The 14,342-nt window shown below is 54.1% G+C and overlaps 1 protein-coding gene and 2 long non-coding RNA genes across 3 annotated transcripts in view; 2 read left to right on the forward strand and 1 right to left on the reverse strand.

The window, feature by feature from the left end:
• LOC308057221 overlaps positions 1–14,342 on the forward strand; it is a 199,044-nt gene that overhangs the window by 101,606 nt on the left and 83,096 nt on the right. The window lies entirely within an intron of this gene.
• The window catches only part of LOC308057219, a 57,709-nt gene that overhangs the window by 3,332 nt on the left and 40,035 nt on the right, over positions 1–14,342 (forward strand). The window lies entirely within an intron of this gene.
• On the reverse strand, positions 2,586–3,779 carry LOC308057240 (olfactory receptor 14C36-like). Its single transcript, XM_080411360.1, has one exon. It carries the CDS (start codon positions 3,693–3,695, stop codon positions 2,754–2,756), a length of 942 nt encoding a protein of 313 aa, XP_080267486.1. The 5' UTR covers positions 3,696–3,779; the 3' UTR covers positions 2,586–2,753.

Here is a 14,342-nt window from a genome sequence, read left to right on the forward strand (position 1 = left end):
CAGCACAAGCCCTTGAGTGACATTTCCTCCTCCTGACCTCCAGTCTCCACTTTCCCAGCTGCACTGGCTGGCAGTGCTTCTCCCTCCTGCTCTTCCCTACCTCCAAGGAAAGCTCCACCACCTGGGAAACCACCCTTCAGGCGGGCATCCCGACCCGTCACCCTCTTGGTGGCCTTTCCCCTGACCATGCCACGGCCTCACCGCGCTCTTCCAAGGCTGCGAGCCTTTCAGCTTCTCGCATAGACACGAGCAAGCGGTGTGCCTGCTGCTGTGCTGCCATGTTCTCAGGCTGCAGCGACGTGACAAGCAAGAAAGAAGCCCCTCGGTGGAGTGAGCCCAGGTCCTTAGGCAGAGGGGATCTCACAGCCCCTGTGCCACCCAGGGGCCTTCTGCTGGCCTGCCCGAGACACGGGCAGATGGAGCTTAACAGCACGTGTCCCAGCCATGAGTCAGGGGCTGCCCTACGCGCTGTTTCAGGCAGAGGTGACCTCACCGCCCCTTTCCCAGGCACATTGCTGCTGTTGGGCTGTCCCCTCCGCAGGCAGAACTGACCTCACTGCCCCCGTCACAGCCATTGGCTTCCTGCTGGAATGTGAGTCCCTGAGACACAACTGACCACGAGATACCGTCCTCAGCCGTCACCCTCCCCGTGGCCCAGCACCCCAGCAGATGAAGGGAAGCTTCTCTCAGCCAATTTATCTCATGGATTTCATACCTACCGTTTGGGTGGAGGAACATTCCTCAGGGGAACTGCTCTGTTTATACTGGACACTTTTTTGTCTCTGCTTCTGCGCCTCTGTTTTCCCTTCTTCCCCCTGCTATCCCATCCCAACCGAGCTCTCCAGGGAAGTGAGTCAATGAGTCCTAGAATATCTCAGGTTGGGAGAGGCCCCTGTAAATCCCCTTGTCCAGCTGTCCTGCTCAAGGCAGGGTGAACTGGATGGCATCTCTCAAGGGCTCTGCCCACTTTGGCATCATCCACAGAAGGGTCTGAAAGCCACTTTGTCAGCTTGTACTGGGAGACAATCAAGACATTCAACACAGTTGGCCCAACTGCTTGCACTGGAAGAGGTCACTAGTCAGTGGCCACCAGGAGGACTTGACCACTGGTGACATTTGGTCTTGAGCCCCTGTGGCGCATGATGCACTGACTGGGAGCGGATTGAAGGCACGAAGACACTTGAAGACACCTCAAAGACACTTTGTTAAATTCAAGCAAGCCTTTTATAGCTTTGCAGGGGGCTGACGTGTCAGCCTGTAACTGTGCTCAGCAACTTTCCACTCTGGGCTCTTTTTTTATTACAGACACAGCAGTTCAGCAACTCCCTTTATCTACAAGGCCACAAGCTCTGCAGACCACTCCCTATCTTCAAGGTTCTCCTCTTGCTCCCATGGCTTCCTTCCAACAGGCATAACTGTGTCTCTCTCCCAAGGTCGGGTTTCGCTCCCTGACGCCGTTGAGCTAGCTCGACACATAGCCACAAGCCGCCAGCCAACTTCCCACCCACAGTGTCCTCCATTTCTTCACTCCAGAAGTCACCCATCTGCCTGTACAGAAAGTGCAGGAGAAAAAGTCAAACCCCTTGCAAAGGTGCAGGCACAAACCATCCCCTTCTTGCCTCAATACGTAGGGGTGCAGCAATCCCTTTGATGTCCCACAACTACCTGGAACTGGCTGCAGGAGTATTTCCACCATCATTTCCCCAGACACTACGGTGAGGATGACCAGCCTGTATTTCTCCCAATTGTCCTTCTTGCTTTTCCTGAACAAAGGCTGGATGTCTGCCTTTTGCCAGGACCCCAGAACCTCCCTGATTGCTCGGACACATTTGAGGGCACCATCCAGAAAGGGTGCCGTGATCAGACAGAGGCACTTGCAATGAGCCTGCCCAAGGCGGGTGAGATGAATCTCCCTGGGACAGTGGCCTTTGTTCCTGCAGTCACACACAGGAACGGCGGTGCCCTGGGAGGTGTCCCCACCTCAGCTGGCCTCATGCACTGCTGGCGTGATTGAACCCCAGCCTCACGCACACAGGGGTGCTCAGAGGCACGAGCCCGTCCCTGGCACGTGCGGAGGCAGAGCACTGCAGCAGGCACAGTGACTGCCTGGCCTCCTGTTGCCCCTGCCAGAGGCTGGCAGCACCTCAGCCCGGGGGCGTCGCGCCCTGCTCGGCACCTCGCGGAGATGGCCCTCGTCATGAGCAATGGGCACGGGGACCTCGGTTCAAGGAAGCACGTTGCAGTGCTGCATTCAGGTGGTCTCCACAAACGCATAACATTTGATGGAGGCCAGCACCGTCACAGAGTGCCCGTTGCCTGCCCCTGCCTGCGCTCACAGGACTGCCACGCAGCACGGCGGTGACCAAGCTGCCAGAGCACTCAGGCCTTACACCAAGGCAGGGGGTCAGAAGGAGAGTGTGGAAGTGGAAGGAGGACAGCACTGGAGAGCCAAGGGGTGGTGTTCCCTGGTACTGCTGCCATGCCAGGAACCTTTTCCCTTCCATCTGTGGACACAGGAACTCTCCATGCAGCTGCAGAAAAGCCTTGGAAGAAAGAATCCCAGGAAAAACATAGTGGTTTAATGGCCCTTTGGCTTTGTTAGATGAAGAGAGAGCAGGTCACCTTCAGAAAAGAAAACCACAGAAGGAATTAGAATGGGGACGACACCTTTATCAGAAATGAAATACCATGAGCAACTACAACAAATTCAGAAGACAGTCTGGGTCTGTGATAAATTACATTATAAATGCTACTCATAAATTTATTCCTTCAGAAAAACATCCATCTATCAGTTTGCACATTGCACCCTTGAGCTCCTGGTTCCTCATGCTGTAGATGAGGGGGTTCACTGCTGGAGGCACCACCGAGTACAGAACTGCCACCACCAGGTCCAGGGATGGGGAGGAGATGGAGGGGGGCTTCAGGTGGGCAAATGTGCCAGGGCTGACAAAGAGGGAGATCACGGCCAGGTGAGGGAGGCACGTGGAAAAGGCTTTGTGCCGCCCCTGCTCAGAGGGGACCCTCAGCACAGCCCTGAAGATCTGCACGTAGGACAGCACAATGAAAACAAAACACCCAAATAATAAAGTGGCACCAGCCACAATTAGCCCCACTTCCCTGAGGTAGGTGTGTGAGCAGGAGAGCTTGAGGATCTGTGGGATTTCACAGAAGACCTGTCCCAGGGCATTGCCTTGGCAGAGCGGCAGTGACAGTGTATTGGCCGTGTGCAGCGCAGCATTGAGAAACCCACTGGCCCAGGCAGCTGCTGCCATGTGGACACAAGCTCTGCTGCCCAGCAGGGTCCCGTAGTGCAGGGGCTGGCAGATGGCCACCAAGCGGTCATAGGCCATGACGGTGAGGAGAAAATACTCTGCTGAAAGGAAAAAGACAATCAGGAAGAGCTGTGCAGCACATCCTGAGTAGGAGATGTCCCTGGTGTCCCAGAGGGAGTTGGCCATGGCTTTGGGGACAATAGTGGAGATGGAGCCCAGGTCGAGGAGGGAGAGGTTGAGGAGGAAGAAGTACATGGGGGTGTGCAGGTGGTGGTCGCACACTACGGTGGTGATGATGAGGCCGTTGGCCATGAGGGCAGCCAGGTAGATGCCCAGGGAGAGCCAGAAGTGCAAGAGCTGCAGCTCCCGCGTGTCTGCAAATGCCAGGAGGAGGAACTGGGTGATGGAGCTGCTGTTGGGCATCTGCTGCCTCTGGGCATATGGTCCTGTCACAGGAGAAAAAGACAGTGATAATTTAGGGGAGACTTCTGCAAGCAAAATCAAAGCCATTTCCCACAGACCACGCCCCCGTCACACACAGACATCCCTCTCTTTTCTCGGAGACCTTCCTGCAGCTGTGTGGCTGCAGCCCTGCTTGGTGCTGGCCGTGTGGGCGATGAAGAGCAGGGCATCTGCCCACGGGCTCTTGACCAGCCAGCCCCACTCTGCAGCAGTGGGTGGGGGCAGGGACCAGTCCTGGTGTTTAACTTTGTCCTGTGAAACCAGTGCCAACGCAGAAGGGCTGCTCAGCATCTGCAGCGCCAGTGCTAAGGAACGGGAAGGGTGAAGGCATTTTAAGGGAGTTTTCGTTTTTTTCCACAGCTCCCCCCATCTCTCCTGTTGAGTATTCTCGCATGTCAGAAAAGCAGAGCATTTTTGCTGCCCTCAGGTGGAACAGAGTGAGGTCTGTGAGGCAAGAGGATTGCCTGTGGGTGAGTCCCAGTGAGGGGAGGTGGTCTGTCCATCTGGTTCCCGGTATCTATGGGCTTGCACCTTCCTGAGATGAATGGTGGCCACACTCCCATGTTACCCTGAAATACCACAAGGCACTGCTGAGAACAGACTGACCCACCACAGACCAGTAAAGGTTGTAGGCTTTCATCAGAAGTCAGCATCCCACCCACAGCAAAGGATACACAGCTCATTTCACCCTCCCCAAAAGCGTTTTCTCCATCACAGAAACTCTACGCCTCTACGTGGGGCTTTCAGATCACTAATGGGTGCGAGGGGACAGGTTTCCATTCTGGAGGGCAACGCACTGCTTGGAAGGGAACTTCAAGGAGGTAGCCAAGTGCCCTAACAAGAGCATCAGATTGAGGGAGAACCAGCCCATTGCCCAGCCCCACACAAGGCATTGCCCACAGCCCCACAGGTGAGAGGAAAGCTGGGACACCTGTTCCCATGGACACACCTGCAGGAGAGGACCCACAAGGTCAGAGTGTGACTCTGCAGCCGAAACACTCATCCCCAGAGAGCCTGACAGCAAGAGCTAGAGAATAAAACTAACACCAAAAGGCAGAGAAAGAAGTAAAATTGCAGTGATGGTCTAGGTAAGAGTGTCCAGGGCGAGCGTGCCAGGCACTGAGGGCAGCGTTGCCCTTGCCCAGCTCTGCTCGCCACCTCCCACACACCAACATTGCCGGGCAGCTGCTCTCAGCCCCTGTGCTCTGCAGAGGGACCGGGGCACGTGGCTGCAGAGCTGCACCGCGGCTCTGCTGGAGCTCTGGCTGCAGAGGGGGGGGCTCACACCTCGGGACCCCCAGCCCTGAGGGCAGAGGCTTTGCTGGGGGGAGAGCAGCCAGGGGGATGCCTCAGAGAAAGGGGTCTGCACTGCACATGGTCAGAGAGAGCTTTCTGATTCTGCTTTCAACAACAATTCTGTCTGAAGTTTCCCATCAGTCCTTGCAATATCCTGGATGTCAGGAGATTTTCCTTGTGGGAGGTATCTCCCTGTCAGTGCTCACAGACCACATCTCTGCCTCTGTGCACTGGCCCCGCACAAACGTGCCTCTCTGCAGGGCACTGGCTGGGCGCAGGGTCCTGTCCGCAGCGGGAAAAGGGCAGCTCAGAACGACCCTGATGGCTCCAGCAAAGGTGCTGCTGCTGCTGTTCATAGGCGGAGGAGTGGCTGAGGGCACTTCAGGAGGCTCCTGGCAGACCTCCTCATCACTCACAGTTACAGCTGGCAGTCTCAGGGACATCTTCAAACTCGACATCTCCATTAACATTTCTGCCTTCCCTCTCCTGCCCCCAACAACAGAAAGCTGAAAACACAGATTGAGGAGAGCCCTGGATTTATCATAGCAATCCCTGCGCTGACCTTCGATACGAGAAGTCTCATCCAGACACATTCTGAGGGTAACCTATCCTTGTAAGCAGCGCTCAGCCATGCAGCACACTCTCAACAGCAGAGAGATCCTTCCCTCTCGGGGCTCAGTCCATATGCCCCCAGAGCTGTGGGGAGCCCCCCGGCAGGCTGAGAGCTGCCCCTGGCAGGTGGCAGAGCCCCTGCCCCAGCACACAGCCCCCGCGGCTGCAGGGACCCTGCTGGCAAGGACAGCCCTGGGCACCCCTGCCTGCACAGCCACCTTCACAGCCCTGCAGCCGGCCCTGGCACAAGGCAGCCCACATGCCCTGGCCCTCCCACGCTGCAGCAGGGAAGCCCTGCTCTGCAGCACACTGGCCTCCTCCACAGCAAAAGGCTCCCACACGGTCCCACAGGCTGGGGGGGCCCCAGCTGCTGCAGACCTGGCTAGCAACTGCAGAGGCATTGCCCTGCAGCCACACACTTACCGGCTCAAGGGCTCTGCAGATTTCTCCAGCAGGGAGCTCTCAGCAGCCTCCCACCAAGGTCTGCTTTTGAGCTCTCCCTGCCTCCCTCCTCTGCCCCTCTGGGCTCCCTCCAGCTGTCCCTGGGGCTGCAGGGGAACCTGCTGGGCAGCAGCATGAGGCAATCCCTCATGGGCCTTGCCTCACCTGGGGACACACTTATTTCCAGCACTGGCAATTCCCTTACTAGGAAAAGTTTTCTGCATGAGCATCAACTTTTGTTAACCCATTACTAGACAGGATACCGGGAAGACTGCAGCTTAGGATCCAAGTACTCCTAAAGGAGCGTGTGTGTACGTGTGTGTCTGGTGGTTCTGCAGGCAGGGCAGGGAGGATGTCCTCAGTGCTTCAGTAAGCCCTGCAGAGCCCATTGCAGCACTTCATTGCACAGTCCGAGGGCTCAAGACTCAGCTCTCCTTTGCCCAGGCCACGTCTCTGCTCTGAAGCAAAGCCTTTGCACGCACGGGCTCGGGGACACTTGGTACCAGGTTGCCTTGTGGCCAGGCACAGCTGGGCTGGTGCCACAGCTGGGGGGCTTCAGCCCAGATGTGCAGCAGTGCCCTCAGCCAGGGGCCCACGCAGCGGCAGCTGGAGCCCGTCCTGTTGCAGACAGAGCTGTGACACTGAGGGAGCCAAGTGCCAGGGCAGGTGGCAGAGCTCAGCACAGCTGCTCGGCAAGGACAGCAGCCTCCAACAGGTCCAACATTGAAAATGGAGTTTATGCTTGTGAGGCAATTCCAGGGCACCCGAAGGAGCGTTCCCTCCTTCTGCACAGGCCACAGCCTGCCAGTGTGTGACCTGGGGCCTGCACTCTGCTGCTCTCCTGCCTCACTCCCCCTGGGAGATGAGACTCCACCGTTTCTTTGCTCCTAGAACCAAGGTGGACACGAATGATGCAGGGTTTCAGATCCAGGGGAGCATCACAGCTGCTGGCCCATCTGGCAGCTGTGCTAGAATGCCGATGCAAAGAACCTGCAGACACCTAAAGGAGCATTGTCACTGTGCTGCCCTGTGACTGTCGGCGGGTGGTTACTTGACCACTGGCTTGCAGGATCCCACCAAGCCTCTGTCTCGCTGCTCCCCTCCTTCTTCACTCACCTTGATGTCTATAGGGCTGTTCTCTCACATAATTCTCACTCCTCTCCCGTTGTGTTTGGTCCTTTCTGCCATAGGGGATCACAGAGGTGCCACTAGAATTGCTTATTGGCTCAGGTTTGGGCAGGGGCTGGTCCATTTTGGAGTCAAATGAAAGTGGCTGTTATGGCCATGGAGTCAGCTCTTGGTCTCTTCTCACCTTTGCCAGCCCTACAGACACCTCCAAACCACTCCCAAACCCCTGCCATGTAAACACACAGGATCTCTAAATTCCCCAAGAAGATGTGAGGTTATTGATCCTAAGGCTTCCTCACGCTGCTTAAATAAGACTTTTCCCCTTCCTCACCCTGATTTAGGTTATTTCAGAGCAGAGTTACCCTTAACCACACCTGTGTCACCTGGGCCAAGCTCAGACATGTAACAACAAAAATAATAATGGGTAGCAAGTGTCCAAGGTCACACGCCAGCAAAATGTTTTGCTGCAGCGCATGCTGGGGTGGTGGGCAGAGGTCACTGTGAAGGTGAAATGAGATGTCCCTAAGGAGAGCAATCCATGCTGTCCCTGGGACCAGAGACATGCAGGGCTGGACTGTGCAGTGCTGCAGGAGAAGGCATTGCTGCCAGTGATGCCTCTGCAGCCCCAGAGGACATGTGGTTCTGGTGAACCTCATACCCAGAAAGGACAAGGTGCTTTTGATTGTGTCCTTGACCATGGACATCTCGTGATGCAGGAACACTTTGAAAATCATTGGTCTGTTTCTCTATTGCCTCACCACGATGAAAGCGATGACTTTCAACAGTGCTGGCTAACTGGGGAGGCCCAAGAAGGCTGAATGTTAGTCAAGTGGTGCCCACCTACAGCAAGGGTAGGAGGGAGGATCGGGATAACTACAGGCCTGTCAACCTGATCTTAGTGCCAGGGAAGGTTGTGGAGCTGATCATCCTGAGCGCCATCGCACAGGAGCCGCAGGAAAACCAGGAGGTCAGGACCAGCCTGCATGGGTTTATGAAAGGCAGGTCTTGCCTGATGAACCTGATCTCCTGCTGGGACAAGGTGACCTGCCCAGTGGATGAGGGAAAGGCTGTGCATGCTGTCTACCTGGACCTTAGGAAAGCCTTTTGGCTCCATCTCCCACTGCATTCTCCTGGAGAAACTGGCTGCTCATGACTTCCAGTGGTGTTCTCCGTGCTGGGTTAGAGCTGGCTGGACAGCCAAGCCCCAAGAGGGGTAGTAAATGGAGTGACATCCAGAAGACAGCCCATGAGGAGTGGCGTTCCCCAGGGCTCAGTGCTGGGGCCAGTCCTGTTTCAGAACTTCGCCAGTGACCCAGACAAGGGGATTGAGTGCACCCACAGTGAGTTTGCATACAACATCAAGTTGGGTGGCAGTGCTGATCTCCATGAGGGTAGTAAAGCTCTGCGGAGGCATCTGCACAGGTTGGATCATTTGGATGAGTCCAGTTGTATGAGGTTCAACCAGGAGAAGTGCCAGTTCTGTACTTGGGTCACAACAGCCCCACACAAGGCTACAGGCTTGGGGCAGAGTGGTTGGAAGGCTGCCTGCTGGGGAAGCACCCTGAGGGTGCAGGTTGACAGACGGTTGAGCATGAGCCAGCAGTTGTGTGCAGATGACCAAAAAGGCCAATAGCATCCTGTCTGGTATCAGAAAGAGCGTGGCCAGCAGGACCAGGGCAGTGATGGACCCCCTGTACTCGGCACTGCTGAAGTCATACCTCAAACAATGTGTTTCTGTTTTGGGCTCCTCACTTCAAGAGAAACGTTGAGGTCCTGGAGCATTTCCAGGCAAGGGCAACACAACTGGTGAAGGGTCTGGATCCCTGCTTGGATGAACAGTGACTGAGGGGACTTGAGTTGTTTAGTGTGGGTAGTAGGAGGCTCAGGGGGGACCTTACTGCTCTCTAGAAGTACCTGAAAGGAGGTTGTAGATGGGGTGGGTAGGAGTCTTCTGCCACATAACAAGTGACAGGACAAGAGGCAAGAGCCTCAATTTACACCAGGAGAGGTTCAGATTGGATATGAGGAAAAACATCTTCACTGCAAAGGTGCTCAAGCATTGGAACCAGGGAGCTGGTGGAAACACCAGCCCTGGAGGTGTTTCAATAGAGGTAGATGCAATTCTTCATGGCATGATTTAGTGATGGAATTGGCCGTCCTGAGTTTACATTTGGATTTGATGATCTTCAAGGTCTTTTCCAAGCTAAATGATTCTCTGTTTCTGTGCTTCTATGATATTGCAAGCCTACCTAGACAAGTTGCTGAGAAAGTTGGTTTAGGTGACCCTGCCTCAGCTGGAGGGGTGGACTCGATGACCTCCAGAGGTCAGTCCAACCTGAAAAAACACCATAGAGCTATAAAGGCATATATGAAATGTGTCAACACAAGTAGAGGGGCTGAGCTGAAGATGAGCTTGTGGGAAATGGCTTGTGGGAAAGATATTTGACAAATCTGATGAAACAAGCATGCTCTTCTGTGGTCAGGACCTGGGCCAGAATGAGGGTGATGGAGGAGTGTGGCATTGGGAGGGAAAAACGGTCTCAGGAACTCCTCATGCAGGAGGACATGCCTGGCTGCGAGGGGCCTGTGAGGTCAGTTATGCCTCTGGAGGTGACAGGCCAGCATCAGAAACGTGGCTGGGACAGTCCCTCTGAAAATGGACCCCATAGCCCCATCCAGGAGAAGGGCTCGGATAGGGGTTGTTTTTTTCTGGGGACATGATGGGACAGCAGCAGGCACATGGCTTGGTCATGTCCCTGGGAGAAGCTGAAAGGCCAGCAGCAGTTACGTGGTTTGGGAGACCATGTGAGTATTCCTTCTCTCTGGTGAGAGAGCAGAGCATAAGAAAAGGCTTCCTGGCTGCGTTCCCTGCTGGAAGGGTATTTTCTGAGATGGTAAACCTTTCCTGGGCAGGGGAAAAGAGCAGGAGAGAGGAAAAAATGTCACCAAGTTTCAACTAGGAAAGCAGAGACTGGAGCTCAGCAGGAAGAACTGTCACTGCAGGGGTCCTGCTGCGGTGCGAGGGCTCAGCCAGAGGGAGCCTGGATCAGCCCATGGTTTGTGTTTCAAGGAACAGCCGGTGAGAGTGGAGGTACCTCAGCGAAGGTATGGCAATGTTGGGGTGAGAGCAAGGCAGGGCAGCGAGATGGTGCCTACAGCCTGCAGGGAAACAGGGGCAGGGCTCCAAGCATGCAGGACAGCCTATGGTGGGGATGGCAGAGGGCACTGGCAAGGCTGGAAGGCACCAGTAGAACCCAGGTCTGTGTCCCCTTGGCTGTGGCAGCTGTCTCTGCCTCTGAGGGCCATGACCAGACATGATGTCCTCACGGCATGGGGGCATCGTTGCCTCCTTGCAGCCCCATGGGGAAGCTGGAAGTTGCTGTGCCATTGCTGTCCTTCACTGGGCATTGGATGCCCACCTTCCATGGTCCCCAGGAAGAGCCCTGAGCCCTGTGTGAGGGACAGCACCGACCTCCCCACAGGCTGCAGGTCACGGCTTGGCCTTTCTGCTTCATCAAGCAAGCCAAGGCTTTGCTCAGCAGCAGAGCTGCCTGCACAGCGCCTTTGCCTTCCTGCACTCACAGCCTCCAAGGATGGGCTCTAACAAGGCCATGGGGAGGCTTTCTCAGCCATGGCCCTCAGCGGGGCCCATTAACGCTTCCAGGGGCTGTGGGCTTTGCTCCTGACTTGGTGTTCTTGAGAGGCTTCTTCAGTCTCCTCTGAACACCTGAAGTCCACAGCACCACAGACACCCTGGGCTCATGACGAGGCAGAAAGCCCTTTTGAGCCCTGTCTCCTCCATCAGGGCCATCTGGTCTTCAAGTTTGGCTCCTACACTTCATGAGATAAGTTTCAGCCGCACAGTGAAAGAGAAAGGCAGGTAATGAGCACTTTGGGGAATTGATAGAAGGCTTTTCCAATTGCTATTGATGCACAGTGTCTCCTGAGGAGGTGCAGACAGGTAGGAAAAGCAGTCCCTGGAGCTAATCACTGCGTGGACAGCCTTGCTCCTCAGCTCTCCAGCCCCACGATTTCTGTCCTCAGCCCCATGAGACTTACATCACTTGACATCAGACTTCTTCAACCAACTCTGCAGCTGAATATAGCAAATTCTTGGCAGTAATTATTGGCTGCTTTCCTTAGAGAACAGGGTGTACACAGGAATAAAAGAGGGATTAATTATCGTGTGTGTGTGGGGGGGGGGGGTAGTGGGTTAGAAATTAGTAAATAAAAAATACATTTCTCAGCTGTATAATTGTTAGTTCAAGCAAATCCCCATGAGGTCTATTGCCACTACTGAAGAGTTGCCCATAGGGAATATTACAGACACTACTGAAAGACAGTCCAGCTTTTCCTCTCTGAACCTTAAAGCAGAAGCTACATAGGTAAAATGGATTGGAGTGATCAAAGAGAAAGAGGAGAAAGGTATCTGGAGATGAACTTCTTAACCCATAGTTGTAAATCAGGAAACCAGGACATCAGAATAGTCCAATTGACTTCAATTTCATAGAAGGCGCGAACTTTCTGGAACTCACGACAAATATTAGAATGTTTTCCAATTTTTTTTTTACACATGTATCTGTAGAAATTCTCCCACTTTGATCTACGTATACGCAACAACTGGTATTAAAACCAGCACAGACTCTGCCTTCAGACGCCAGCTTCATATCTAATGCCATTCCAATTTGCACAGCTCTCGGGGCTATTTCTCACACTTCTTCCTGCAAAGCCTTCATGGCACCTGCAGGGTCCTTGGCCATCTCTTCCGTTGCTGTGCATCTCGTTATCGCTGCCTTCCCCAATTCAGGAACCGCTAGCCAAGGAGTAACCGAGGCCACAAGCAGGCTGATGATCTGGGCTATCATTATGACACCCATTACATCTGAGAAGCTCATAGGCCACTAGGAGGCACGTGGCCATGAAGGCGAGTTTGAGGTCCCTGGAGTGTCCCGTTCCCTTGGGGGATTGGCCATCAGCAGCCCAGCTGGTTATGGCTGCAGTAGGAAAGGCACTTGGACTCTGAGACAAAGTGTCATTTCAAATGGCCTTGGTTAGAGCAAACTCTCCTCACACAGAGACAATCGTGTCAGCTGTATGCCGTCCCTTCCGAGGCCGGGAACACGGAGTTGACAGCGTTGGGAGAGTGGTGCAGCAAGTGGTGCAGATCCTGCCTGCAGAAGGGTTATCCCACATTGTCTCCTGTGAGCTCTAGAAGTGTTTTGTGCCAGGGAAACCCATTCTAGTCATCACTTCTCGTGTTCTAAGAGGAGATGTTCACTTGGGAGTTGGTAACTGCAGTCCCAGACAAAGGTAAGGGCGTGCGGTTGGCCATTCACCAGCAGCTTCCTGCAGATTTCTTCTTCCAATATGGCTTGTTCTGCAACCCAGGGACACACTCAGCACAGCTCAGCCTGAAGGCCAAGAGGTACATGGAGCACAGCACAGGCCTGCTCAGGTTTCCTGTGACACTCATCACTAAGTCCTGCATGTGGAAAGGTCTTCTGCTCAGATTCTCTCAACCTCCTGATGAAGGTTAGAAGGAGAACGACATCTCCTTTAGACCGCTAGAGAAAGGGACCTTTACTTGAAGGCCTTGGTTGAAGGGAAAGTGGAAGATGATCTGCAGGAGCGGGCTGGAAACTAGGACCATGCGTGGCAATCAGTTAGCTGAAGGGAATGTGCTCGAGCTTGGAGGTCACTAACCCTGGGAAGACAAGGAGTGTGAATAGACACAACAATTAACATGCTGAGTCATGCTGAGAGCGCATAGGGGAGTGGGGGACGGATGCTGGGAAGGAAAGGTAACACCTTGCTGTTAATTGATGGTAGTTAACCATGAGTTGGGGATTGCCTAGTATGCAATGCTTAGCTTCAAGAACCAATCTGTTTAAAACGCGCAGCTTCAAGAACCAACTGTTTAAAACATGCAGCTTCAAGAACCAATCTGTTTAAAACGCGCAGCTTCAAGAACCAATCTTTTTAAAACGCGCAGCTTCTGAAATGTATATAAACTCGTGCTACTGTACAATAAATTGACATTGGCTTGTATCACCCTGCGTCCCGTCAATCCATCGCAGCAATGATCCCTGACCAACATGGCACAAACGCTTTCTGGACTTGTTTTGAACAAAAGACAAGGCAGGAATGGTGAAAAATGTGGACGGCACCTTTCAGTCAAGAATGGGTGACTCTGGTAAAGTAGAAATCAAGAGCAAGTCAACAAGACAAACTGTAGCAGGGCTGAGTAGAGAGGAAAGATCCCCTCCACCAACCCTTGGGCAGTGCTCTTCCTAATGCAGCCCAGGATGCCATGGGCCTTATTTGAAAGGTGCAAAGCCAGGAGAAGAGGAGGCTTTGGGGACACCTAATCACAGCCTTCCCATATCTTCTTGGGTCATATCAGCAGGAAAAGGCAGCCAGGGTCTTGCCTCTTGTGCGTGATGGGACTGTGAGGGCCAATGGGCATCAGCTGAAGCAGGGGAAGACAATGTCCTTCCCCATGAAGACAGTCAAGCAGTGGAGCAGATGTCCCACAGAGCTTGTGCCATGTCCATCCTTGGAGCTTTTCAAGCCCCACTTGAAGGAAAGCCTGAGCTACTTGCTTCAACCCCATAACTGATCGTTCTCTGAGCAGCACGTAGGCCTGGACACCTCCGGAGGTCCCTTCCAGCATGAATGATTCTGGATCTGCATCCACCATGGATCTTGCCTTCATGATGGCAGGGAAATCACTCCGGTTTCCAGCAGCGGTTGAAGCCTAACAGAAAGTGTGTCAGATGACCTGCGACGTTCTTTTCCCACTCCAAGCTTTGCTGCTCAGATGCAGGGCTGCTTGGCTGCTTCCTATGGATTCCTGTTCTTCACCCTTTCCTACCTTTTTCCCTCCTTTCCCATGCACAATTGCTTCTCGGTGACCGCCCCTGTATCCTCCCATGCAAGTAGCCCACCTCTCCTTTCCCTTTCCTCCCTGGCCATTGGCTGTCCTCCTTTGCTGATTCTGAGATTTTCACCATAGGTGGCCACTCAGAAGAAGGATTGATCATCCCCCTTGACTCAGCATCATCCCCCTTGACACAGCACTGTTGTGGCCACATCCGGGTTATCTGTGCCTGGGCTTTGAGGTTTCTCATT

The sequence above is a fragment of the Falco punctatus genome (assembly GCF_963210335.1).
Source record: "Falco punctatus genome assembly, contig: scaffold_40, whole genome shotgun sequence".
In the NCBI taxonomy this organism is placed as follows: domain Eukaryota; kingdom Metazoa; phylum Chordata; class Aves; order Falconiformes; family Falconidae; genus Falco; species Falco punctatus.